General features: G+C 37.5%; 1 protein-coding gene across 3 annotated transcripts in view; it reads right to left on the bottom strand.

The window, feature by feature from the left end:
* LOC139144565 (kinesin-like protein KIF28P) overlaps positions 1–26899 on the bottom strand; it is a 503294-nt gene that overhangs the window by 271718 nt on the left and 204677 nt on the right. For all 3 annotated transcript variants that reach the window (XM_070715275.1, XM_070715274.1, XM_070715276.1), the window contains exons 9-10: positions 26732–26850; positions 23016–23170 (exon numbers count right to left, since the gene is read on the bottom strand). In XM_070715275.1, coding sequence (XP_070571376.1) covers positions 23016–23170; positions 26732–26850 — 274 coding nt within the window. The remainder of the gene's footprint in view (positions 1–23015; positions 23171–26731; positions 26851–26899) is intronic.

Raw genomic sequence — 26899 nt, 5'->3', positions numbered from 1 at the left:
CTACCCTATTTTTTGCCTGCCGTCCCTTAACTTTTTAGAGCTACGTAAACACGGAAGTGAAAAAAAGAACAAAAGAAAAAACTGTAAAATCACGTGTTTGTTACCTGGCATTTGATTTTTGCTTGAATGAAGACGTCTTTTATGTTTTTGTTCCTTTTATATGTATGATATACATTTTTTCTGGAAATGTTGTTGCCAGTGTGTCATCGCACTGAACCCCTGAAAAGTGCATATTTAAAAATACAAATATTTTGGAAAAAAAAATGCCCGCCGACCTACCTACCTACCCTATTTTTGAAAACCATATGTTATCACAACAGCACAAATTTATTTTGGCCAAACGAGTTGCATTTTTTACATTTGCATCGAATTGCATTTGCCACTGCAATATCACATCAGAATCCCATCATTATCTTCATGCATCTTTATCACAGCCCCACAATTCATCGCATCACTGATCAATCACCCCAGGTCACATTATATCTCTGGGATTGCAGTTTGTCAAATGTGCATCTTATTGAAAATGCAACTTATACACTATTGGTCACATTTTACCAGTTCGAAAAGTTAAATTACTTTATGCTGAATAAATTTAAAGTTACTTTGGTAAAGACAGTAAGTATGACATTCAAGTATCCCTTTTACATAAATGTCTGATGAACATTTTGAATGATGTCGTCATTTTGTAAGATTTTTTGAGAAAATAAGCTTCTTAACCTTATTTAAAGGTATACTGTCACCTGTTCCAATTTGCCACAGTTACAATGGAAAGAGAAAATCTAACCAATCACAGATTTTAAGGTAGCTAAATACCTTTTACACACTTTCAGATTTTTATTTTTTTCTCAATTGAACACGTCCCAAACCCCAATAAAGTATACGTTTTCTGAAAGCCCTGATATAGAGCTATCCGACCAAGCACAGTACACGGTCATTATTTGCATAAGAGTCACGTGACAAGCGATTTGCTGAAGCTTCAAAAAACCGGTTTTTCCCGCCTTATGCAAACACGCTGCAAGATTTCTGGTTAGAATTTCTTCATTGACAAGCCTTGACAATATACTTCAAAACCGTGTTTGCGATTTTTTCCCGGAGGCTCCATTCAAATTATATGGCGTGATAATTAAAATTCCTTGAAAAGCACCTTCATCTAACACCTTTAAGAGCGCATTAAAAAAAAACAAAGGCATATAAAGAAAATCCCAGACACGGTTTTGAAGGATATTGTCAAGGCTTGTCAATGAAGAAATTCCAACCGGAAATCTTGCAGCGTGTTTGCATAAGGCGGGAAAAACCGGTTTTTGGAAGGTTCAGCAAAACGCTTGTCACGTGACTCCTATGCAAATAATGACCCTGTACTGTGCTTAGTCGGATAGCTCTATATCAGGGCTTTCAGAAAATGTATACTTTATTGGGGTTTGGGACGTGTTCAATTGAGAAAAAAATAAAATCTGAAAGTGTCTAAAAGGTATGTAGCTACCTTAAGTGGTTGGCCACTTTTTAAAAACAGCGGCCACACATGGGCTATTCGAATACAAAGGAACCATATATGGGCATGTTTAGATTACAGGTGACTGTATACCGTTAAGGTTCCAAGACAAGAATTTGACCTCTTTAATCTAACAATTCTCTGGTGGTTTATAAGCTAAGAACCCCAATAAATTATATATTTTCTTAAAGTGTAGATACAGGGGAAGAATTTGGTAACCATAAGGTCACTATTGTTTACATAACTATCACGTGACAGGTAATTTGCATAACCTTTCAAAAATCGGTTTCCCTATGCTTTCATGTCAATACTTCAAAATATTTCACTCAAAGTTGTAGGAATGCAAGCTGTTACAATGCTCTCACAAAGTGTGTCTCAGATTTTTTTACATCTTGCTTAGTTTTTATTTGAGCACAATTTCAAAGAAATCAACTACGGTTAAATGCACCGCTCTGAAAGTTTTTCTGGCATAAAAATTGTTCCAGAAGGTTTAAAAACATTCTGGACAGCTCAGGACAGCTTGCACTCACATAAATTTCAGCCACATATCTCAAAGCATTGAAACAAAACATAGGGAAAACCGATTTTTTGAAGGGTTATGCAAATCACCAGTCACGTGATAGTTATGTAAATAATGGTGACACTATGGTAACCAAAATATTCCCCTATATCTAGGCTTTCGGAAAATATATAATTTACAGGGGTTCTGAGTTTATTAATCACTAGAGAATTGTTAGCTTAAATAGGTCAATTTCTTGTCTTGGAACCTTAAGATGTCTTTTATTTGAAAAAAGCTAGCCCTTTAATGTTCAATTTTGGACAAATTTGACAAGACAAGTGTTTTATTTTGCGATGAAACTATACCATACCTGGTTGACATGATATTAATATTTCTGCAAACCCTATTATGGATATTATCCCACAAATTTGCCAGTCTTTTTATGATTATTCATATTGAGTGTTCTATGTTGAGACAAATTTGCAGATTTTGCATTTCATCATGAAAAGATAACTTTTGACCAGTTGAAAAACCAATACAGAAACAATGGTTCGGCTGATCCCTTACAAAAAAGTCCTACAGGATCCCGTAGGACCCAAGGATCCTGCAGGAGTCCTATAGGGCTACCTCAATCCTATAGCACTCGTCCTATAGGACAACGCCTGTGCTGTAGGATTTATGTGTCATGTCTTATTGGTTCGTACTAGTCCTATAGGTTCATATTTATGCCCTATAGGACACCCTACAAGATGATTCTGCCTGACTTTTAGGACTGTAAAACTGAACAAGTAATGTTTGAGTAATGTTTATAATTATAATTATTCCCTTACGAAAATAGTTTGTAGAATTTTACACATTCTCATGTACCCTTTCTCAAAAGCTACTATTATTTACACACACATGCCAGGAACATACCATATTCCTTTTGCCGTTTGTACATGTCATGGCTGTACACAGACAAAGACTCTATTTGTTAGATCCAAGGTCAAGTGAGCTGACCTGTGCCTTTGCTTTGTTATGTAAATAGTTTCCTGCATTTACAATGGGCTGATTACATAATAGTACAGCCACGCATTATTCATTTGCACTTGAGGCAGTGCACCAGTGAACATGCATGGCTCTTAAGTACTAAGTTCAACTCCAAATTGCATGGAACATTAGGATCCAAGGTCCATTACCAAGATTGTAACAGTGTTATGGAGAAGGGAGCTCACTAATATGTCACAACTGTAAGAATCGACATTGCAGCATCAACTGAACTGACCTCTTAATTACGTGAGTTAAGATACACATCTATTCAGTTAATAATGCACTTGGCTGAGGTGACAAGTCAAAGGTAGGCCTTGCATTCATATGTGTAGGTTGCTTTATATTTTGTAGTCCCTGTATGTTGCATTGATTTCTGTTCTGATTGATTGTTAATCTTAATTCCTTTAGAAATAAACTACATGTTTATAATTACTTGTTTTGTAAGTTGACTGACTGTTTGTGAGTTTTGCAGTTATTCATTGCATTTGGTACCAATAGCAAAATCAGAAGGAGTTATTCCTTACTTAACAAAATTTCTGCACTCTTTTACAGAAGTTGTTTGCCTTGTGCGAGTTCAATCTCTTAGAAAGTATGATAACAATATGTAAAGCATATTCTGTACCCTATAGGGCTCCTACAAGACCCCTATAGGGTTCCCTATAAGACACCCTATAGGGCTGCCTACAAGACCCCCTATAGGGCTCCCTGTAAGACCACTATAGGGTTCCCTATAAGACCCCCTATAGGGCCCCTATAAGACCCCTATAGGGTTCCTATAAGACCCCTATAGGGCTCCCTATAGGGTTCCCTGTAGGACTGCGTTCCAAAATCCTGTAAGACTACTACCTGCTTGATGTCCTATAAGACCGTACATGCCTCTACCCTATAGGACTGGTATAGGATATTTTTGTAAGGGATATCCAGGGGCAAGGGCACATTTCACATTTTATTTTATTTTATTTGATACACAGATCAAGGGCCCACTAACAGATCTGCAAAACAAAAAACAAAAAAGTCACAACATCACAAGACAAATTTACAAGACAATCATAAAAGTAACAGATTTGAATGACATCAAGGGAGGACAGTGTTTTACCGAGAAAGTGCCTACTGCTGCAGTGGGGGTCACATTTAAGGCATCATACACTATAGGAAAAAATTGTGAGACTGGAGCGAAAAAGTGATGCTTTCTCAAAATTGGTAAGAATCTCTTGTCATTCTCACTGCTACTGGCCATGAGAGCTTTTGAATTCTCAATGGTGAGCAGTGAGAAATGCACTCCTTGGTGAGATAATAGATTCTCACCGGTGAGAATGGAAATTCTCATCAAGCACTGTGAGAATGAATTGTACTCATCATTCATTTGTGAGAATCAACCAGACTCGTTGTTCATTGGTGAGAATCAAGCAGACCCATTGTTTACTGGTGAGAATTAACCAGATTGATTCACACTAGTGAACAATAAGTCTGGCTGATTCTCATTAATGAATGGTGAGTCTGGTTGATTCTCACCAGTATATAACGAGTAGGATACATCATAGCGTAGTTTTTAACCGTTGCACTCAACAAATAAAGTTACTACTGTCTGTAGCTTGCGGGTCCGTCTGGTAACCCTTCATCAGCATGATTGACACTGGTTGGACAATTGGCATCAGTCACTTGGTTCAACTAGTGATCACATGTAAATCACGTGGCTGAATTAGGCTACTGTATACTGATGGTAAGGCACAGCGGCCATGATCACGATTCAATTCAGGATTAGAGCTGGCGATGTGTATTGCTTCCTTGAGTCCACGTTGAAACTAATTTGATTCGATCCTGGTTCAGAACTGAAACATTGTCATCATTAAACGTGTGCTTGGTCACTCTCATATGGAGACCCACCAGTGATGAGTCCCTCTTGTGTTCATAAATCCATTTGCGCAGGTGTCTCTCTGTTTCACCTATGTAGTGGGCAGAGCACTCTTCACATTGCACTTTCTACCAGTCTGAAAGCTAGGGGTGCAATTTGCATATGCAAATGCCATTTCCTTTCGAACGGCACTCAGCAACTCAGGTCTACACTGTGACCGTTGGCTGGCTAACACAGTTTTTCAGTCGCTCCCAAATCCTCATTTTTCGCCGATAATTATCATTGGAGACCAACTTCATCTCTTCAATTGGATTTCTGAGAAGGTAAGTGACTTTTCGGGGCTCTGTTTGAAAAATTAAAGTGAATTTTGCGATTTCAGCGATTTTTCATAGTACGATGTTATATGTCGAGCGCGGACTTGTGTTGCTGTACAACTACGGTAGCATGAAATTAAGGCCCAAAATCAAGCATAGTTCGTGGAATTATACTATAAATTAGCTTTTACCGCAGAATTTTGTCTGTTCATGCCAGGAATTTGATGTTGGGCGGCAAAGTTCGCCGCTGTGTTTTGCCGCTAAAATCCAATATGGCGCCAAATCAACATTAGTGTACTGTACGTTTACACGTACACTGTGTACTCGCATACGCTCATAGTGAAATAAATCCCCAAAATGTGCGTATTTTTAGGTCAAATGTTACTTTTTGGGGGGGAAACTATCATCAAGTGACACTTTTAGGTTGTAATACGTAAAATTCGTGTCACAGTTGTTTTTAATTATTTTCCTCTTTTTTTTTTCAGGGTCATCACAGTCCGAGGATGGCTTCGAAGCTTCCAGCCGGGGCTTCCCATAGAAAAACTTGTGCATGTGACCTCATGGTTGTTCACTTTTAACTTTTTTGACGTAATTTTCGTGTCTGATTTGTCTCAGTTTGTTGCAGTCAAGTCTCTGAGGCTTAAGTATTGATCAAACTTCAGGTTTATTTAGAATTAAGCTGTTGTCTTTGCAGCATATTGAATTCAGAACTTATTATTTTCTTTTTAATTTAACCAACACAAAACCAACCGACACGTTCCAATATTTATTGAGAAATTCGTGTCACCCGAGCGGCACTTTCAAAGGCTTCATTAAAGGTGAACTTCTCCGATATGCTTGCACATGCAACAACGACATGGACTTCATTGAAAAGGTCAACTTTCTCACACGCAAACTTCAACAACAAGATTATAGAAAAAAAAGATATATCTCGTATAAAGAAAGATGTTAATCTCACCAACCATCGACGATACCTCACCGATAAAGATAAGAGGAATATGACATAAGAACAAAACTGGTTTACACAACGACCTTCAGTCCATTCATCAAAACCAGGCAAATCAAACAATGTCTAACAAAAAATTGGAAAATAATAGAAGCGATCAAACACTGGTCAAAGTTTTTCCAGAAAAACCTATCATAGCATACAAAAGGAATAAAAACTTAAGAGACATCCTCGTTCAGGCACAAATCAAGCACGAGGATAAAATAAACACGAACGGTCTGACCAACAAACCACTCAAAGTCAGACCACAACATATCCATACTAGCATCTCTAGTTGATGAACAATCGCTACTATCAAATTAACATGTGGGATAAATAGCTCCAACACATAACCGGTTCTTTCCCGGGGACCCAGATCACATGACCAGGGTCAAAGCACTATCGATTCACCGGTGTCTCGCCATGTTTCTCCATATCATTAAACCACATTGATCGAATCAATATACCGCATCACTATCAAAGGTAGAAAACGATGTGTAAAGTTGCTCTCATTTTCCTATATATAGAAACAGACTTCAAGATACATAAAACAATTTATAAATTCTAAAATTCTGAGAAAAAAATATACTAAAGAACTGTAGTTGTAGTTAACATAAAATTATTCTCGTTTGTAGAGGCCATCTAATCTGTGGTGAATGTATAATGCCCACTGTAACAAGTACTAGAAAACGGCATTCATAGGTGAAATTTTTAGACGAAGTTTCGCCAAGGGTCTATTGAAAAGTGTACCATTTCCAGTAAAATAGCTCTGTGAAGTTAAAAATTGGTATACACAATCAATTGTTACTGAAAAAGACACTGCTGAAATTTGATCGGTGTTCAAGACCCGGAAGACCATTTACTAGCCCCGTTTCTCCTTCATAGACAGACCCAAATCGTGTTATGCAACAGAAACTACTCAGTATACACATCGACAATCTTTTGAAGGTAGGTTTATTTTACATGACAAACTGTTTATATCAGAAACAAATTCCTAAAAAAACACATATTACCTATAACATTCACTCAGGTCCGCGGTAATGCGTCAATGTAGGCATGTTTAGGCGACCCATGCTTGTGTGACCCCTGCGTACTACTGCGACCTTTGTTTTGAAATGAAAACGAGGCTATTTTTCTGAGGGCGCTGTTCAAATTACACCCCCGCATTCAGACTGTACACCACTCCAGATTTATCCAACACTTTGGTTTTGTCCTTGGGATCAAGCCACCAATGTACTTCTGATGGTGTTCCTTGGGGTCACGTGAACAGAGATCCCCATCGTGCGGAATTTTCGACTCAGTGCTTCTGTAACTCCCCCCATAGGGTAAGGTGACATGGCCCTTAGTAGGTGTTTCCCTGTTGTGGCTGGAATGGGGTACTATTTTTTTGACTGTTGGGCATATTCCAGGACCATTTTGGATACTGGGTGACTATGGCTTTGCTATAATCATTGTTAACCTAATCTACCAACTGCCCTCATTTACTGTTATCTAAACAACTTGCATCACCCTTTCCACGTCATTATCCATGCGCATATCAGTGTGATCAAAGCTATAGATCCTCCATTTGAACTTCTGCCATACTCAAGTTCACACCACAAAAACTCCCACCAACCCTATATAAAAAAAAAAAAAAAAAAAAAACCCAAAAAACCAAAAAAACCAACAAACCTGGCTGCAGGGTAGCAGCTCACAATAAAAGATACTGTATGTCTCTATATTGATAGCTTACACAATAAAGTTCCAGGGGGGTACTGTCATGGGTCTGCCGCGAGTGACCGGTAGCATGTTGCCCGATGTGCAGTACCCAGAGTCCGGTACCAACGTCCAGGCCTCCATGACGCCTCGTCGCCCCGCCATGGCAGTACATGCGTAACCCCGGATTTCGGCCAAACACTTGTCTCTGTGTCGTACCTTTGTGTTAATTACATATACTCAACTTCTGTTTAATATGGAGCAATTCGTGCGTTTTGATTCTTCAGTCGAACATATGGTATTAGCCCTTTGTGTCAGGGACCTGATCACACCAAGCTTGTGTTCTAAAGGTTGGTGGCTATTGAAGTTTAGGTATTGGTCTGTTTGGGTGGGTTTACAATATACGGAGAACTCAAGCGATCCATATGTCATGGTGATAAGGGTGTCCAGCATGGGAATGACATTGTCTTCCTCTAACTCTACAGTAAACTGAATGGCTGGCAGGGTTTGAAATACTTTTTTTTGGCAACATGCACTCTGTGCATGTCAGGTTTTGCATCGACATGCACCAGCAGTCTGAGTACCTGCACTGTGACCTGGGTCATAGTTTGTCAACTAGGAATTCCAAATTTTCATCTCCATCATCCCAAGAAAGTTCCTCTGTATGCATTCCTGGTCCATATGGCCGTGTTTGGGATCTCCTCTGCGTCTTACTGTCTTTGAACCAAAGTTCAATTGCAGAATCTGGATCTCACGGTACTACGGTCCCCAGTGACAGTTAATTGTTACACTGACGGATGGCATGGCTTGACTACACAACGATTGACGCACGTCTGATTCCGTCTTGGAACTTTCAGTTTCCGCGATGCATGGTCGAACATTCATTTCATCAGACTTCTCAGATGACTTTATTATCCCAAAATCAAGGAGGGTCTGTTGTTTTGACATTTGAGAGGTTAATTTTCTCGAGTCTCAATATTAAAAAAATCCACCACAGAGGAAACCAAAACATTGCCATGTGGACCCAATCGAATACAGCCGATGTAAGCCGATAGGTCACGATGGGGCCCAAGAGGGCATTGTAACCAAAAACGTTTGCCAGCTGGACAGAATCGAATATACATCCGAAATAAGCCGAGGGTCTGCCTGTAGGGCCTTTTTGACTAGGCTTATGCAGACTGCTTACATGCAAATGAGCAAATTGTAGAGTTTGGGGCCCTCTAGGCTATGCATATTGGAGAGGCTCATGCATAGCTTCTGTTACTAAATTTCCGGTTTGCACACTTTACGTAGTTCGATAAATTCACGTCAATATCAACAAAACTGAAAAAAATTTCCAGTCAAAATGTCCAAAATGAGGATGATTTCGCATATGAATACAAAGATCTTACTTTTTTCACCTTTTTTTCAACATGCACAGTGTGCATGTTGCTCTGGCAATCTACCTGCACCATGGTGATATGGACATGCATAGTGCAGTGTGCACCCGGGTATTTCGAACCCTGGCTGGGTACGTATTGTTAAGATGTTCAGTGAATTCTGGGACAAATTGTCGCTTGATGATCGTCATGGTGTCATCTACATATCGGATGATGGAAGGTGCTCAGAGCCCGTTTCTCGAAGAATTCCATGAATATGTTGGCAAAGACTGGACTGACAGGGGAGCCCATAGCCGCTCCTTCCGTCTGTTGGTAAAACATCCCCTCATATGTGAAGTATGTGGTGGTGAGACAGATGGAAAGTAGATCAGTGATCTGCTCTGGGGTAAGTGAAGTCCTCAAGTTCAGCGTAGGGTCGTTGTCCAGTAGCTCCTTGGTTATTGTGATGGTTTCTGAGATTGGAACACTTTTAAAAAGTGCGGAAAAGTCATAGGACACTAGGCATTTGTCTGATTCGAGAATGAACTTGGTAAGTTTGTTGACCAGGTCAGCACGGTTGTGAATATGATGTTCTGTGTTGCCAACTAATGGGGCAAGGATGTCAGCAATGTGTCATGCTATGTTACATATTATGGATCCCCTGGATGCTATGATCAGTCGGAGTGGAACTGACTCTTTGTGCACTTTTGGAAGTCCATAAAACTTCGGAATATTAGTAGCGGTCAGATACAGACGACGATATTGATCTATGGAAAGTGCACCACTCTCCTTAATGGATTTCAACAATGTCACCCGTTCATTGGCATAACTCGGTGTAGGATCTTTGGCTAACGGCTTGTAAGTGTTTTCATCAGAGAGCAGTCTCAGATCTGGCCTTCTGCTGGTACATACTTCGGGGCATAATAACCATAGAGCGTCCCTTGTCAGCTGGCAGTATTGTGATAGACTTATCTTTCTTAAGAGATAACAAAGCGAGCCGTTCTTGTTTATTAATACTGCTTCTCGGGGGTTTAATTCTCCTGTTTCAGGATATTGACACATTCTGACCTTAAATGAGAGGATTCTCCAAACTGGGGTCCTACGTACCATCATACTGATTCAATGGCCGTGAAAAATTCAACCATCAGCATGTTAAGTGTGCTGACTGTGAAGTTGAGGATACATTCTCACTGTAAAAATTACCATTCTCCATGCGCTTTGTGAGAATTTCCATTCTCACCGGTGAGAATTTGTTTTCTCACCAAGGAGTCCATTTCTCACTGCTCATCAGTGAGAATTGTTTAATTCTCACTGGTGAGCAGTGAGAATGACAAAAGACAACTAGTACTCTCACCAATTGCGAGAAAGTTTCACTTTCTTGCTCCATTCTGCCAATTTTTTACTAAAGTGATAGCACCTGGAGGTGGTCCGCGACCACTTGCGGGATCACATGTAAGGGACCCCTTGTGGGATATCCTACCGCACATCAAGCAATGTACACGGTACAAAGCTAACAAAGATCCGCAACAGTAACACCATAGAACTTTAATGATATGACCACACATATGGAAGAAATGATAAACCTGAGATACAGGCTGATGTGTTAGCTACCACCACAGCAGCTACCACTCAACAGCGTTTTTTTTGTGTGTTTTGGGGTTTTTTGAGCTGCCATCACTGCAGCATGTTTTTTGGTTTTTTGTGTATTTCTGACCTGCTACACTATATACAGCACATCAAAACTCTAACTTTTCCTTTTTCCACGAAAATGAAATAGTGGTGGGTTGATGGGAATTTGTGTAGTAACTGTCAGTGTGTGGAACGGGCTTAAATATGGGGTGACTTAATTGAAGGATACCGGTATGTGATGGTTTGGTAGGAAGTTACATAATCATGCATATGCATGTTTCAGATTGGTGCCATGCCTGGCAGGTGTGGCATGTGTGCTGGAAGGAAAGAGGAATGAAAGGTTGACATGATATGCATTTGCACAAACATGTGATAGTGAGTGATTATGGCTTTGCTATTATCATGATTAATATTGGGAAGGACACAGAGAACAGGGACTAAACCTTAGACACATATAGGTCACCAGGTGTCACCTAGTCTTATTGCTCGCTATATGTACTCGAGACATAACCTGATCCATCACCTCCTTCCCTCAATTAATGTTGTCTGAACTACTTGTGTCATCTCCACCGTGTCATTTCCATGCACATATAATAAAAATAGCGTCAATGACACTGTAGCTCCCATCCTGGACTATTTAGTGTTTGTTCTCTGGTCAGATATTTGAACATGTGTGAAAGGGATAAAGTGCATGAAGTGAAAATACTTAAATGAAATGTACTGGAGACAGTGAAATATGTTTAATGTAATTATTCAGAATATAAAATGGAAAAAATACAGAATTAGATATATCGAATACTGTGATACAACCATTAACTCAACAAGTCATTTACAATGACATAGTCCCCACTTGTAATAGGAATATTAGTCTTGATGGGGCAGGAAAATGTGGTCATTAAGAAGTATCACTGGAGTGTATATGTTGAGATCTATGGGCACATAGGTCTATGTCGTTGTTCCCAATTTGAAACACATGAGGCATGTCTAAGTTATGGTTCTAAATCGGGGAAAAAGATCAGACCTCTAGCAGTATTGGCCAGCCAAGAAATACATATGCGCATTATAAATGAGGTACAAGATGTGACATCTTAAGGTCTAATATCCTATCAAAATTGGAGGGTATAGAACTTGTGGTTACTGAAATATGCATATATAGTATAATCAAGGTCAAAGGTCATCGAGGTCACATGACATTTGAAAAAAAAAAATATATTGCTAATTAATCCCTATATGCCAAAAAATCAGATCTCTAGCTCTATTCGCTTGCCCAGAATTAGATGTGTACATAATTAATGAGGTAAAGCCTGTGTTGTCATAAGGTCTCCCATCCTACTAAATACAAAGGACATAGCACTTGTGGTTACTTATTTATTGACATAAACATATATTTTAGGTAAAAGGTCATCGAGGTCACATGACATTTGGTCAAAAATTGTATTGCTAAGTTATCCCTATATACCAAAAATCAGACATCCAGCTCTATTGGCTCGCTCAGAATGAGATATGCGCATAATTATTGAGGTACAGTATGTGGTGTCATAAGGTGTCCAATCATACCAAACATGAAGAGTGTAGCACTTGTGGTTACCGAGTTATGGAAAAATATGTATATTTGAGGTCAAAGGTCACTGAGGTCACTTGACATTTTGTCAAAAAAATTGTATTGCTAAGTTATCCCTATATACCAAAAATCAGACCTCTAGCTCTATTGGCTCGCTCAAAATTAGATATGCACATAATTAATGAGGTACAATATGTAGCGTCATAAGGTGTCCCATCATACCATACATGAAGGCTGTAGCACTTGTGGTTACTGAGTTATGGACAAATATGTATATTTGAGGTCAAAGGTCACCGAGGTCACGTGACATTTTGTCAAAAAAATTATATTGCTAAGTTATCCCTATATACCAAAAATCAGACCTCTAGCTCTATTGGCTCGCTCAAAATTAGATATGCGCATAATTAATGAGGTACAATATGTGGCTTCATAAGGTGTCCCATCATACCATACATGAAGGCTGTAGACTTGTGGTTACTGAGTTATGAACAAATATGTATATTTGAGGTCAAAGGTCACCGAGGTCACGTGACATTTTGTCAAAAAAATTGTTTTGCTAAGTTATCCCTATATACCAAAAATCAGACCTCTAGCTCTATTGGCTCGCTCAAAATTAGATATGTGCATAATTAATGAGGTACAATATGTGGCGTCATAAGCTGTCCCATCATACCATATATGAAGGGTGTAGCACTTGTGGTTACTGAGTTATGGAAAAATATGTATATTTGAGATCAAAGGTCACCGAGGTCACGTGACATTTTGTCAAAAAAATTGTTTTGCTAAGTTATCCCTATATACCAAAAATCAGACCTCTAGCTCTATTGGCTCGCTCAAAATTAGATATGTGCATAATTAATGAGGTACAATATGTGGCGTCATAAGCTGTCCCATCATACCATATATGAAGGGTGGTAGCACTTGTGGTTACTGAGTTATGGACAAATATGTATATTTGAGATCAAAGGTCATCAAGGTCACATGACATTTTGTCAAAATATCGAGATATCTGCGTGAACGGATGGACTCACGGATGGACGAACAGACGGACATGACCCAATCTATAAGCTCAATGGACTTCATCCGTGGGGACTAAAAATTGTGTCACTGCATCCTTTTTGCAATATGAATACGATGAGAAACTAAATTTTATTTTTTGTAGCCTTATACATTGGAGTCTATGGAGATCTGCCTTATACATGGGAGTCTATGGACGTGTAAACTAAAAATATGCAAATTTCACCACGATTTGCCCAAATTTGGGAAAGGTCACTCCTATACACTTCCATACCAAGTTTCAAATCAATCGGACTTGTGGTTTCAGAGCAGGAGATTTTTTGACCAAAAATGGGAGAAAATTACAAAAAAATTCATGAAAAATAGCAAGTCCAAGATACTGACCCAAGATGTGCACAATCATTTCATGTCAGCCCAAAGTACTTACATGCTAATTTTTCATGTAATCTGCTCAGTGGTTATTGAGTTTTTTCAATTTTGACTGTTTAAATTACATTTTTTCACTTAATTTGCATATTTTTGGCAATGACAACTTCATTTGAACAAAATCTCATCTAAAGCCCATCATCCATGTACACACCAAATATCAAGATGAAATGTAGAGTGGTTTTGGAGTTTTTGATGTTGACGGACAGACATACAGACATACATACATACAGACATTTCCCTAGCCTATAAGAATAGCTTCCATTGCCATATATACATATGGCTATGGGAGCTATTAATAATAATAATAATAATAATAATAATGGTTTATTTGCCTCAAAATGGTGACCCTTAGGTCAAATTATAAGAGGTACAATTCTAAAATTTGTCAAAATACAGAGTCGTACTCTAGCAAAAAATAAACACATCATCAACAACAACAATACACCAATTGATGATAAAACGCATTCAATTACGTAATAAATTAACACTATAAACAACTGGGCTGGAATCTTTACGCTTGGTTCTTGATTGACAAGTCATCGTTGATGACACAGTCCCCACTTGTTAAGGGGTACTTTGATTACATGTCCTCAGAGAGGATAGAGTCCTCTTCATTAATTAGGTCTGTGATAAAAATACTTTGATACAGATGGCGCTCAATGGCCAAGAATGAGTTCCATGGTGATGAAAACATAAAACCATAAAAATTTGTGGCTATATCACCCTAATTAGGAAAGTTCATTACATAAAACCATCCTAAAGTTCATAAAATGAGTCAACTAGGAATTAATCAACAGGATGTTGCAAAACATTTTTGCATACAATCCTAACACTTAACAGATTATCACTGGTACCATATTTCATAAAGTTTGATGCAGTATTTACAACACTATGAGATCAACATCTGTATCAAGTTTCATCACATTTGACGTTGTATTAATTTGTGGCTATATCACCCTAATTAGGAAAGTTCATTACTTATGCAATTACAAATTAATTAAAACGACACTGATAAAAGTCTTTTTCAATGTCTGAGCAATGTGAGCTAAACATCTGTACAAAGTTTCATGAATTTGATGCAGTATTTCTTGACATATCAGCCTACTTATGAAACTTCAATAATTGACATGTTACTGCTACATGACGTGAAACAAATTGACGAGCATATGTATGAAATAGGTCAATGTCCTTATTACCAACTTTGAATGATACTGGTGGAAATATGTCTGAGTTATGGCTCTGTATACATTAGAAAATTGTAACAAAATCACTGCCGTGCAGCGATATTTGATCTTTTAATCTTACTTAATCTTAATATTTGATCTTACTGTTTAAAAAATCAACACATATATGTATGACATAAGTCAATGTACATGTACCAACTTAGAATACAATCAGTTGAGACTTGCCAGAGTTATGGCTCTTGACATGAAACAACCATAACAAAATTGCTACCCTGTGGCCATATTGGACCATCTCGTGAAACCAATCGACATACATATGTATAAATAAGTCAATGTCCTTGTACCAACTTTGAATAAATTTGCTTGATATGGCTGAGTTATGGCTCCCAACATGAAAAAATCGGAAAAAATGGCCACACGGCGGCCATATTGGATTGTATCACAAAACAAATCAATGTGCATATGTATGACATAGGTCAATGTCCTTGTACTAAGTTTGAATAAAATTGATGAATAAAATCAGTTGAGACATGCCCAAGTTTTGGCTAAGGACATGAAAAAATTGAAACAAAATGGCTGCCATGCAGCCATATTGGATCATATCATGAAACAAATTGACCTACATATGTATGACATAAGTCAATGTTCTTGTACCAACTTTGAATAAAATCGGTTGGGATATGCCTGAGTATTATGGCTCTGTACATGAAAAAATTGTAACAAAATGGCCGCATGGCAGCCATATTGGATTGTATTACATAACAAATTGACATGGATATGTATGACATTAGTCAATCTCCTTGTACCAACTTTGAATAAAATCGGTTAAAACATGTCTGAGTTATGGCTCTGTACATAAAAAAATTGTAATAAAATGGCCGTCTGGCGGCCATATTAGATCGTATCACAAAACAAAATCGCGAGCATATCTATGAAATTGGTCAATGTGCTTGTACCGACGTTGAATAAAATCGGTTGAAACATGTCTGAATTATGGCTCTGCATGTACATGAAAAAATTGTAGCAAAATGGCCGCACGGCAGCCATATTGGATCGTATCACAAAACAAATCAACGTGCATATCTATGACATTGGTCAATGTCCTTGTACCAACGATGCATTGTGTTACGGTCAAAATCAATATCCCCTTATTTGGCCATAGTTCAAATTCACAGTCATGACTCACCATCAACTTCCGTCCTTCAATGTTTACCTTTTGTATAACGCACTGCGCACATGCACCCATTCCAAGCGTGCTCTTAGGCACTTTAAGTTAGACCCTCAGAGAGTGGACATGTCTCTGAAAGTGACCAGCTATAGTTCTCGCCAAGATTGCTTGTAAAGACCATTTTGATGGAACAGCTTTGAACCTGTTGATGCGATAGTCTTATACAAACTCCACACAAAATCGGCAAGCCATTCACTTGATTCTTTTGTGACTTTAAAGCAGACATTCTTGAAGGAACAGTGAATAGCCTTATTCCATTGTGAGACTCTAAGAGCACGTGTGCCTATAACAAAAAGGCCAAGGACTCATTGAAGTATGCGAACAATGAACATTATAATGGACACATTCAATCGACTCCGATTCCATTTTGTAGTATCTTCCTTTGAGACCTTTTAGTTAAAGTAGGTTTTAGTGATTGTGTTCTTATGCAACTTTGAGTTAGTGATGTTTCAAAGCAGCTAAATTGTTTCATTAAGTCAAGGCTGCTTTTATGCAAATGAGATTTTGTCAACAAAAGTAAACGTTCAGTCACCGTTAGAGGGCATTTACTGAGGTGGGTCACATGACCACCCCACCTATTATGACCTTTGACCCCAGAGTCATCTTCGAGGGAGTACTACTTCCTGTTAGTTACTTCCTGTTTCCAATTTCCTGTGTCATAGAGTGTATTTACTTCCCGTGTTATAGAGAGTATTTACTTCCCATATCATAGTGTGAGAGGAGTTTAGTTCTCACTTCCTGTATCCTTTTGTTTGATTTGTTTTCAGTTAATCGTTCCCAAACGTTCTCAACGTTTGTAGTACAACATTCTACTCAGAGAATTTGTTGTTCTCAGTCTGGAAGACATGCTTATATTCGAATAAACCACGTGGAACTTAGATCAGATATTTGCCTCGTCTTATTTAAGAGGGAACGCATTACGGAATATCAGCTGTAGACGACTATTGCAAAGTAGTTGCAGACAAATAATTTTGAGTCTTAAGGAATTTGTTTGCGCGCTACACATTGAAAATGTTAACCAAGGGTAGGGCTAACTCCTCAGCAAATTCAGACAGAAATCTATTTGAGATGAGATCAGGCCCCCTGCCTTATTCATTGGTAGCACCTTCAACAATTTTACAACCCCCTCATAAGATATAGTTGGAAGAGCATCATTTACCGAAAGGTCCTGTACAAATTTGTCATAATCAAGTGGGATATAATCCTTTGTAATATTTACAAAGTGTGAATTAATTGCATCAGCCAAATCAGTGCCATTTAATTTCTTTCCATTAACTTCAATTTCGGGTACCACCCCAGATTTAGTACGCCCACATATTCTGTTGATCTCTTTCCATGACTGTCTGCTGTCTCCTTTCTTACAACTTTCTATCTTTCTTGAGTAATACTGTATCTTATTTTGATGTATTGCTCGCTTCACTTCGTTCCTCCAAAATCTGTAGAGAACTAGTTTATTACTATTGTACGCTTTCTGGCGGTTTATAATCATACGTTTAATTTGTAAGGTAATAAAGGGTTTATCCTGATCAGTGTGGTCAATACTACCTATCAGCCATTTTAACTTTTCACATCCAAAAATTTCAACTTCAACCATGCCAAAGACAAAGAAATGCAGAGGCCAGGCGCAAGGCCACCCGTTCATCGATGAGTTCGAAGAGATGCCCAGCCCATCCCAACAAGTACCTACTGGGTCAGCTCCGACTGTAGTGACGTAGACGATGACCTCTCAACTTCTAAACACATACAGAGATTATGGCCGGTATCTGCGCCCACTGAAAATCCACAGATCCCAGGACTGACATTTTTTTTCCAAGTAAAAGTTTGATTTCAGTTATGTAAGACTGGCAATGTCCAGAAGACGAACGATGATCACCAATATCACACGATGAATTACTCAGTTTGTGTTTATAAGTTGAGAGGTTGATCATTGCTACCTCGCTACAGTGATGTGCTACAGTGAGCCTCTACCAACAAAATGGCGGTCTCTGGTAGTAATGTCAGGTGAAGCTAGAAAGAAGGTGATATTTCAGTGAATTTTGAGTGGATTTCTGGTCTTGGTGACTCCCTAATAACCAGGCTGTGGATGAGCGTTGACAATTTGTAATTTGGATGGAAACTTTTCGGGCATAATGTGGACGTTAGTCTACAGAGTTGCCCACAGTTGTGATGGTAGGGTTAATAAGGTTAAAGTCAAAACCAGCACGTAAAAGGCAGAAATCCTGTCCGAAAACACCACAGCTATGGACCCACAGCTACCTGATGCCCTAGCTCCTAACACATCCCAGGCTACCAATACACAAATAGCCTTAAATCCAGAAATCTTGCCCTTACCAATTTTGGAAGCAATGGGGTACACCTAAAGTCTACCCATACAGCACCTGAACAATACCCAAAAGATTATTACATACCCTAACAAAACCTCAAACACACCACTGTGTAACCTGGTTTCTTTTAGGTTTGTAGGCAATTGCACCCCATTTCTACCGCCATGTCTAGGTGTATTTTAGGTTCTCAGGCAAGGCTACCCTATTTCTACCTCCTTGGCTGGGTATAATTTGGGTGTTCCCCCTAAAATACCTGCTTTGGAAATTTTGAAGTAATATATAAGTCCCAATCACTGGCGTAGTGGACTTAGAAATTTTGAAGCTATCTGGAAAACTGAGAACACACTTGTTTTGGACTTTATTTTTTGTTACATATCTAAATATAGATAAATTAAGTGCATCATGCTTTATTTCCTTAGACAGCTGGGGTGTGAATTGAGATTTCAGTGAGCAGAACCATATAAGTTACACTTCAAAAGAAATAGAATGCTTCAAAGAATTTAAAAATGAGCAACATATCCCTTTAAAAGTGAACCTAGGCTGCAATTCACCATAACAATTTATAAGTCCTTGCATAATATAATAATCTGGCATTTTGCAGTTATCAAACTTGATATATTTTCATGTTTATCATTGCTTAAATGGTAAGAAAAATTAAACTCATATTTCTTAATGGTGTATTGAAAAAATTTAGATTCAGACTAAAACAAAATGGTCAAATTTTCAAATCTAAAATATAAATTTTGTTTTATCTGTATTTATTCTTTGATGTACAGAGCTTAAATAATGCATTAGAACATCACAATTACAAGGCAAATAAATTATTGCAAGGTAGCCAAAAAGTCTTTCTTCTGAACTGCACTCACTGTACATGTCTAGTTCTCGAAATAGCTGGACTGTGATGTGACATTGATTATGTAATCACATGCCCACCTTTATATGCAACTGTAAACTGTGATCTGATCCTTATGTCTCCAAGCAATAAATTGAGTAACCTTCAAAATGTTAACCTACAACTAAATTGTCTAAAAAGCTTGAAAAGGTGAACAAATACTAGCAGCTGGACCATGCTTGGTAAACAAGAAACATTGTTTGTACATCCAACAAAGAACACCATTTACAAGGCAATCTCTTCAACAAGTTGAGGGGGAAAATTTTCCATATATATATATATATATATATATATATATATATATATATATATATATATATATATATATATATATATATATATATATATATATATATATATATATTATATTATTATATATATATATATATATATATATATATATATATATATATATATATATATATATATGAGAAACTAATTAGAACAAGTCATTGTTGATGACACAGTCCCCACTTGTTAATGGGTACTTTGATTACAAGTCCTCAGAGAGGATAGAGTCCTCTTCATTGTGTTGCATACATACACTAATCAATTGACTACCCAAAAGAAGATACATGAAGCAATTTACAAGTCTTATTTAATAAAGTGCACCTGATGCCATTCTTCTAGGCTGGTTGGCGGACTTGATTTAACAAGGAAACTGACTAATCAGAGGCAACTTCAGAAGTGCTGTAAGTGTTTTTAAGTTGCATATTGTCCATTTAGTACACAAAAACATATACTGTATATTGCTATAGAAAATGACGGATTCATTTTTTTGAAAACAAGTCATTGACAATGACACAGTCCCCACTTGTACTTTAATAACAAGTCCTCTGACAGGAAAAAGTCATCTTCATTAATTAGGTCTGTGATGAAAAATACTGTGATACAGATGGGGCTTAATGGTCAAAAATGAGTTCCATGGTGGTGAAAATATGAAACCAATGTAAACCGCCATACTAATTACAAAAGGTCATTACCAGATATGAACTGTAAATGCTCACGTGTTTCATTATATATTGCAGTTATGTGTAAATTTGAACCTTTGCCACATTTTTGCAACTTCATTGAAAGTATTATGATCAACATAATGAACAATATTCACCACAGATTAACTCTATTGGTCATTAAGTATTCAAATAGTTATGTAATTAGCTGAAATAAAAATAATTAATTTCTTTGACTGCTGTCATTTTATCACCGCTTTATAAAGCAAGTGTAATTGCCTTTGGTCAAGTCCTTCACATTACGGGAAAGCTCCATTAACTTAGGAATACCCGACTTCCCTAGAGGATCAATTTCACAGACCTGCCTTTCCTACAATGGCACTACAATGGCACCAGCTGGATTAGATAAACATAACAATGGAACATTCACACCTTGGGGATTCAAAGTCTTCTGTTTGTCACCCGAGTTGGTCAGGCAAGGACTCAGGTTTCAGGTACCATGCAAGTTAATGCAGCCTTCCCCTAATGAAACTATATATTCAAAACTTTGAAAGCTCAGTAGATATGCAAACTCTAAATTAGCTGACATGAAAACTTATTAAGTGCGAAATGACTTCCTATATTGGCATAACCTGGTATAATCATCAATGTACATAGCATGTTATACCAACTTTGATCAAATAAATCCAAGTATATATCCCGAATAAGGAAAGTTCATTAAATACACAAATTAGGAATTGGCTGAAGCAAAAATGCTTAATGCCTTTCAATAATGTTAGCCTACATAATAGTATCTTTAATGTACATAGCAAGTTTCATCAATTTTGGTCATGTAAATTCAAATATATATCCCAAATTTCAAAAATTCATTAAATATGCAAATTAGGAGTCAATGAAGTAAAAATGCTTAATGACTTTCAATAATGTCGTATCATAGTATCTTTAATGTACATAGCACGTTTCGTCAACTTTGGTTTAGACAATACAGATAAATATACCTGATCATGAAAGTTCATTAAATATGCAAATAAGGAATTGGCTAAAGTTCAAATGCTTAATGACTTTCAATAATGTTCTATTATAGTATCTTTAATGTACATAGCCAGTTTCATCAACTTTGGTCATGTAAATTAAGACAAATACCCCTAATTAGGAAAGTTCATAAAATATGCAAATTAGGAATTGGCTGATGTAAAAATGCTTAATGACATTTAATAATGTTCTATCACAGTATCTTTAATGTACATAGCAAGTTTCATCAATTTTGGTCTTGTAAATTCAAATATATATCCTTAATTTCAAAAGGTCATTAAATATGCAAATTAGGATTTGGATGAAGTAAAAATGCTTAATGACTTTCAATAATTTTAAATCATAGTCTCTTCAATATGCATACCAAGTTTTGTCAATTTTGATCAAGTAAATTCAGATATATACACCTAATTAGGAAATTTCATTAAACATGCAAATTAGTAATTATCTTTCACGTCACCCCTTAATATCTTTCAAAGCTGGTATACCTTGGTGTGATCAACATTTGTAGTGAATCTCATCAAATTGTGTGCAGTCGTTGTCAATATATATCAGTTTTTTCTAAAATCATTAATTATGCAAATGAGCAAAAAGTAAGCAAGCCACACCCACCAAAAACTAATCAGTTCTTGCCATTTGCAAACTGAATCTATGTACCAGATTTGATTCTGATCTGATGAGCCGTTTTTGAGATATTGAGTACACTGACAGACAGACACACAGACAGACAGACAGACAGACAGACGGACACACAGACAGACAGACATCGCTGCGACATATGCTCACGTGTGTTAACACGTGAGCAAAAAATGAATCAATTAGTACTTAATCAACAGGATGCTGCCAAACATTTTTGCATCCTATCCTAACAGTGACAGATTATCACCGGTAAAGTTTGATGCAGTCCAATTTGTTTAGACCTGCCTGAGTTATGGCTAAGGACATGAAAAAATTGTAACAAAATGGCCGCCATGCGGCCATATTGGATCACATCGTGAAACAAATTGACGTTCATAATATGTATGATATAGGTCAATGTCCTTGTACCAACTTTGAATGAAACTTGTTTAGACCTGCCTGAGTTATGGCTCTGTACATGAAAAAATCGTAACAAAATGGCCACCTGACAGCCATATTGGATTGTATCAGAAAACAAATCGACGTGCATATGTATGACATATGAAGTAACTTAGGGTACTAAGTTTGAATGAAATCACTCTAGGCATTTCTGAGATATTTGCGTGAACGGACGGACGCACGGACATGACCAAACCTTTAAGTCCCCCGGACGGTGTCCATGGGGACTAATAAGTCATACCATTACTGATAAATGTGATGTTGATAAAGTAAAAAGAGCTCTCGGTGTTTGAGACCAACAGCTCTTTACAAGTATAATGGGAAAGCTACCACTGATGTAGCTGCATTCTTTTCGACCTGAGTTAAGTGTCAGATCACATGTGACACATCGATTGCCAAGTGCAAGAGGAGCGTATCGCCTGTGTTATAGGAGATATGCCTCTCTTGCACTGGGCCATTGACATGACTTACCCTAATCCTTTCAGTTCAATCTTATTTCCATCTGGTGAATTACCAGCTCTTCCAATTACTGTCTCACCAGATTGTAATGGATATTTGATTATACCTGACAACTGAGGATCTTCATTGATGTTTTGCAAATATGGATACTGCTCAGATAAATCAGTCTGAAAGAGAAAAATGTGTATTATAACACAAAGACTATTCTTTGTTTGACTCCTTGTACACTATTTTTTCATTTATTGATTCATTAAATTCATCTCGGGATTTCATGTCAGTAATAAGAAAGAAGTCATTGACAATGACATATAGTCCCACTTGTAATAGGGAATTTATCCCTAGAAGTAACATGCGCATGAAAAAAAAATAAGGGTAACAAAGACCTGTCTGTAACTGACGCCCATTGGCTTAGATTGTAAACAAGTATAAATTAGTATGAATGGCATAAGGTTACGTCCTTTTACCAAATTAAACAGAATTAGGTTTATCATTACTGTTTCTTGAAATATCAAAATTCAACTAATTAGCAAGAAACTGGTCTAGGCAAGTCTGGGTAATGGCTCTTGACATAAAAGATCTGAAGGCCAGATACGAGCCAAAAATGCCCCTCTTTGTTCAGTATAGAAGAGACCTACAATAATTAGCATTTATTTGGTGATTATAGCTTTGCTATAATTATTGTTAACGGCTGGAGGGACACGGAGAACAGGATCTAAACCTTTGACATGTATGGGTCACCTTGACTCGCCTACTCCTACGGTACCACTCGCTAGATGCACTTGAGACGTAACCTAATCTGTAATCTGCCACCTGGCCTCATTTACCGTTATCCATAAAACTACTTGCGTCACCCTTTCCAAGTCATTATCAATGCGCATATCAGTGTGATCAACACTATATATTGTCCACTTCAACTTCTGTGATGCTCAAGTTCACACCGCAAAATTCCCGTCCACCCTCCGCTAAAAAAATAAAATAAAATAAAGCGTGCCTCGCTGCAGGATAGCAGCTCACAATTAAAGAGTACTGTACGTCTTCTATCATATGGATAGGTTATAAACAATAAAGTTCCAGAGGGGTACTATCATGTAATGGGTAATTTATCCCTAGAAGTAACATGCGCATCAAAAGGCTCAACAAAACTTGGTAGATGACTCAGCCATAGAGCATTGTGGTAAATACCCTACATCATCTATGAAAACAACCGAAGTCAACAAATTTGGATATGTATTAGGCGCAACTTTGCTGTGCTCCCAGAACAGTTTTAATGTTTGCCTGATCTTTTCCCCCATCTTCCTGAAATGCAAATCGCTTGCCAAGGTCTCTTGTCCAGGCTGAGCTGGATGCTCCTGTAATTAGTGGGAAGTAACTGGCCGATGCGACAGACAATGCCCATAATGCAGCATTACTGAGGCAGCATATTGACAACTTGTGCTTTGCCACTGCCATCAAGACTCTTGCTGCAAAAGTGATGTACACTATGAGCCGACAAAAATACCTATTACCTGATCCCATGGCAGAATAACTACTTGTTGGATTTCTGCATTGTTTACCCACATACAAAGACGCGGATAACGATTGTCACAATCATGCCAAGCACTATGTTGAATCATTTAACAATGCGCTGCTGCTACAATACCATGACAAAAGCATTGTCTTCGGAAGAGAAATGTATGCCATGAGAACTAAGGAATATCAAGTGCCTGAAAACATTTACATTTATTTACAAAATACACCAGTGCAGTCACCTTTGACTATTACCTGGTGGCGCAGTGCAAGGATCAACCAACCAATCAGCCATAATTGGGAATTTACTCCTGTTGATTATAATAAATAAATTAAAAAAAATACTGATTATCTTACACAGCATAGTAAGCTGACTCTTCCTGTCTTCTGGACTGCAGTGATTCCCACTGTAACTCTTCCAGCATAGATATAACACTACTTCTATTTCTATACCCCTGTTTGTAACAAATCAGGCTGCCCTTCGTTGCACCATCTTGATTTATTAGAGAGAGTTTTTGTGTGGGGATTCCACACTGTTGAACAGTATTCTAAATTTGGCCAAACCAGGGAGAAATAAGCTAATGTCTTGATAGCAGAGTTAGTAATTTGTAAGTTTCTCCTTAAAAAAGTGAGAGTACTATTGGCCTTTGAGAGATTTGAAGCTAAGTCAACCCCTAAGTATTTTACAGACTTTTCGGTTTTGAGATAATAACCTTTTAAATAATATAGAAACTCTACTGGTGATTTTGATCGCGTGATCCGAATGATGCTACATTTTTCTGCATGAAAAGACATACCCAGGTGTTTTCCCAGATCTCTAATTGATGGGGGTCATTTTGCAGTGCCTCATAATCTCGGTCTGAGGTGACCGCTCTATACACAACACAGTCGTCAGCAAATAGAGACACGTTTTAGATTGAACACATTGAGGGAAATCATTGATAAACAGTAAAAACAGTATAGGACAAAGGACATGGCCCTGATCATGAGGAACACCACTCACAACAGGTACTGTATCAGATGTTGTTCCATCCACAATCACTTGATGGGTTCTGTCACTCAAAAAGGAGCATATCCATTTCAATGTGCTACCGCTAATGCCATAAAATTCCAACTTGCAAAGAAGGGACCCTATCAAAGGCCTTAGTAAAGTCGAGGACAGCAAGGTCATGTTGTTTTACCTCTGATAATTCATGGAATAAGGTGAGAAGTTGTGTTTTGGCATCACAAATCCAAGGCGTTAAACCTCTGCTTCAGTAGGAATTCAAAAAAATCCTTATTCAAAACAAAACTATGGAAAAGATGGTTAGATGTAATGTATGGAAAGTTAATTGTAAAATTAGGTGAATTTAGTTTACGTAAGTCAGATGTTTTCCGAACTGTTGTGAATTGCTACTTTTTGTTCACAAAGGAACAATACAGTTATGCATTGTCCCCCCATGTTTTATTGATTTTTCTCGGTAGGGCCCTAACCAAAAATTACAGGTTTAAATAAGTCAATTAGTAATTAATCAATAGGATGCTACAAAGCATGTTTGCATCCTATTACAACACTGACAGCTTATCATCTGTACCACATTTCATAAAATTTGATGCAGTGCTTCTGGACATTCCCCCTAAAAAACAAGAATTCATTATGTGTGCAAATTAGCAATTAATTTAAACAACACCACTAAATGACACTGCATGCTATTAAGACATATCAAAACGATTAGGAAAGTTTATTAAATATTCAAATATAGTAACTAATAAACGTCTTTATTCACTGTTTAAGCAATTTGAGGTCAACATCTGTACCAAGTTTGATCAAGTTTGATGCAGTAATTCTGGATATATCACAAAAATTGGAAAAGGACAGACGGACGGACAGACATAACCCAAACCATAAGTCCCCCAAACTTTGTCCATGGGGCTAATAAAATACATGCAATCATGACAAAGATTTATTTTTATGATCTTGTAAAACTGTCTACAACATGATTTCAATCACCTAGTGAAATGGTACAAAAAGTGATCACCAATATGAATAAATACATAAATATAACCTGTCATATTCTCATATTTATAAACATCCCTTCCCTCGAGTCTTTTATCAGACAAAAAAATACAGTATAGACAAAAAGGAAATTATACTGGAGACAAATATAGTGAATACATTTTCATGTGAAATAACCATACCTGTATATTGTGTATACATTACATTTTGCATGGCCTATACTCACCTCAGATTTGTGTATACTGGACAACTCCCATTCTTTACGGGCTTGCTCCAACCTTTGTTCCCATGTTGTTTCCACTTCAAGCATCTTCCTTTCATTTTCTTTCAATAACATTTCTAAATCTAAAAATTCAAAGTTAAAAAGGTATAAGATGTACAAGTGTTCCAGTAC

Source organism: Ptychodera flava, chromosome 11 (assembly GCF_041260155.1).
Source record: "Ptychodera flava strain L36383 chromosome 11, AS_Pfla_20210202, whole genome shotgun sequence".
Taxonomy (NCBI): domain Eukaryota; kingdom Metazoa; phylum Hemichordata; class Enteropneusta; family Ptychoderidae; genus Ptychodera; species Ptychodera flava.
This window is presented reverse-complemented; position numbering and strand designations above follow the sequence as displayed.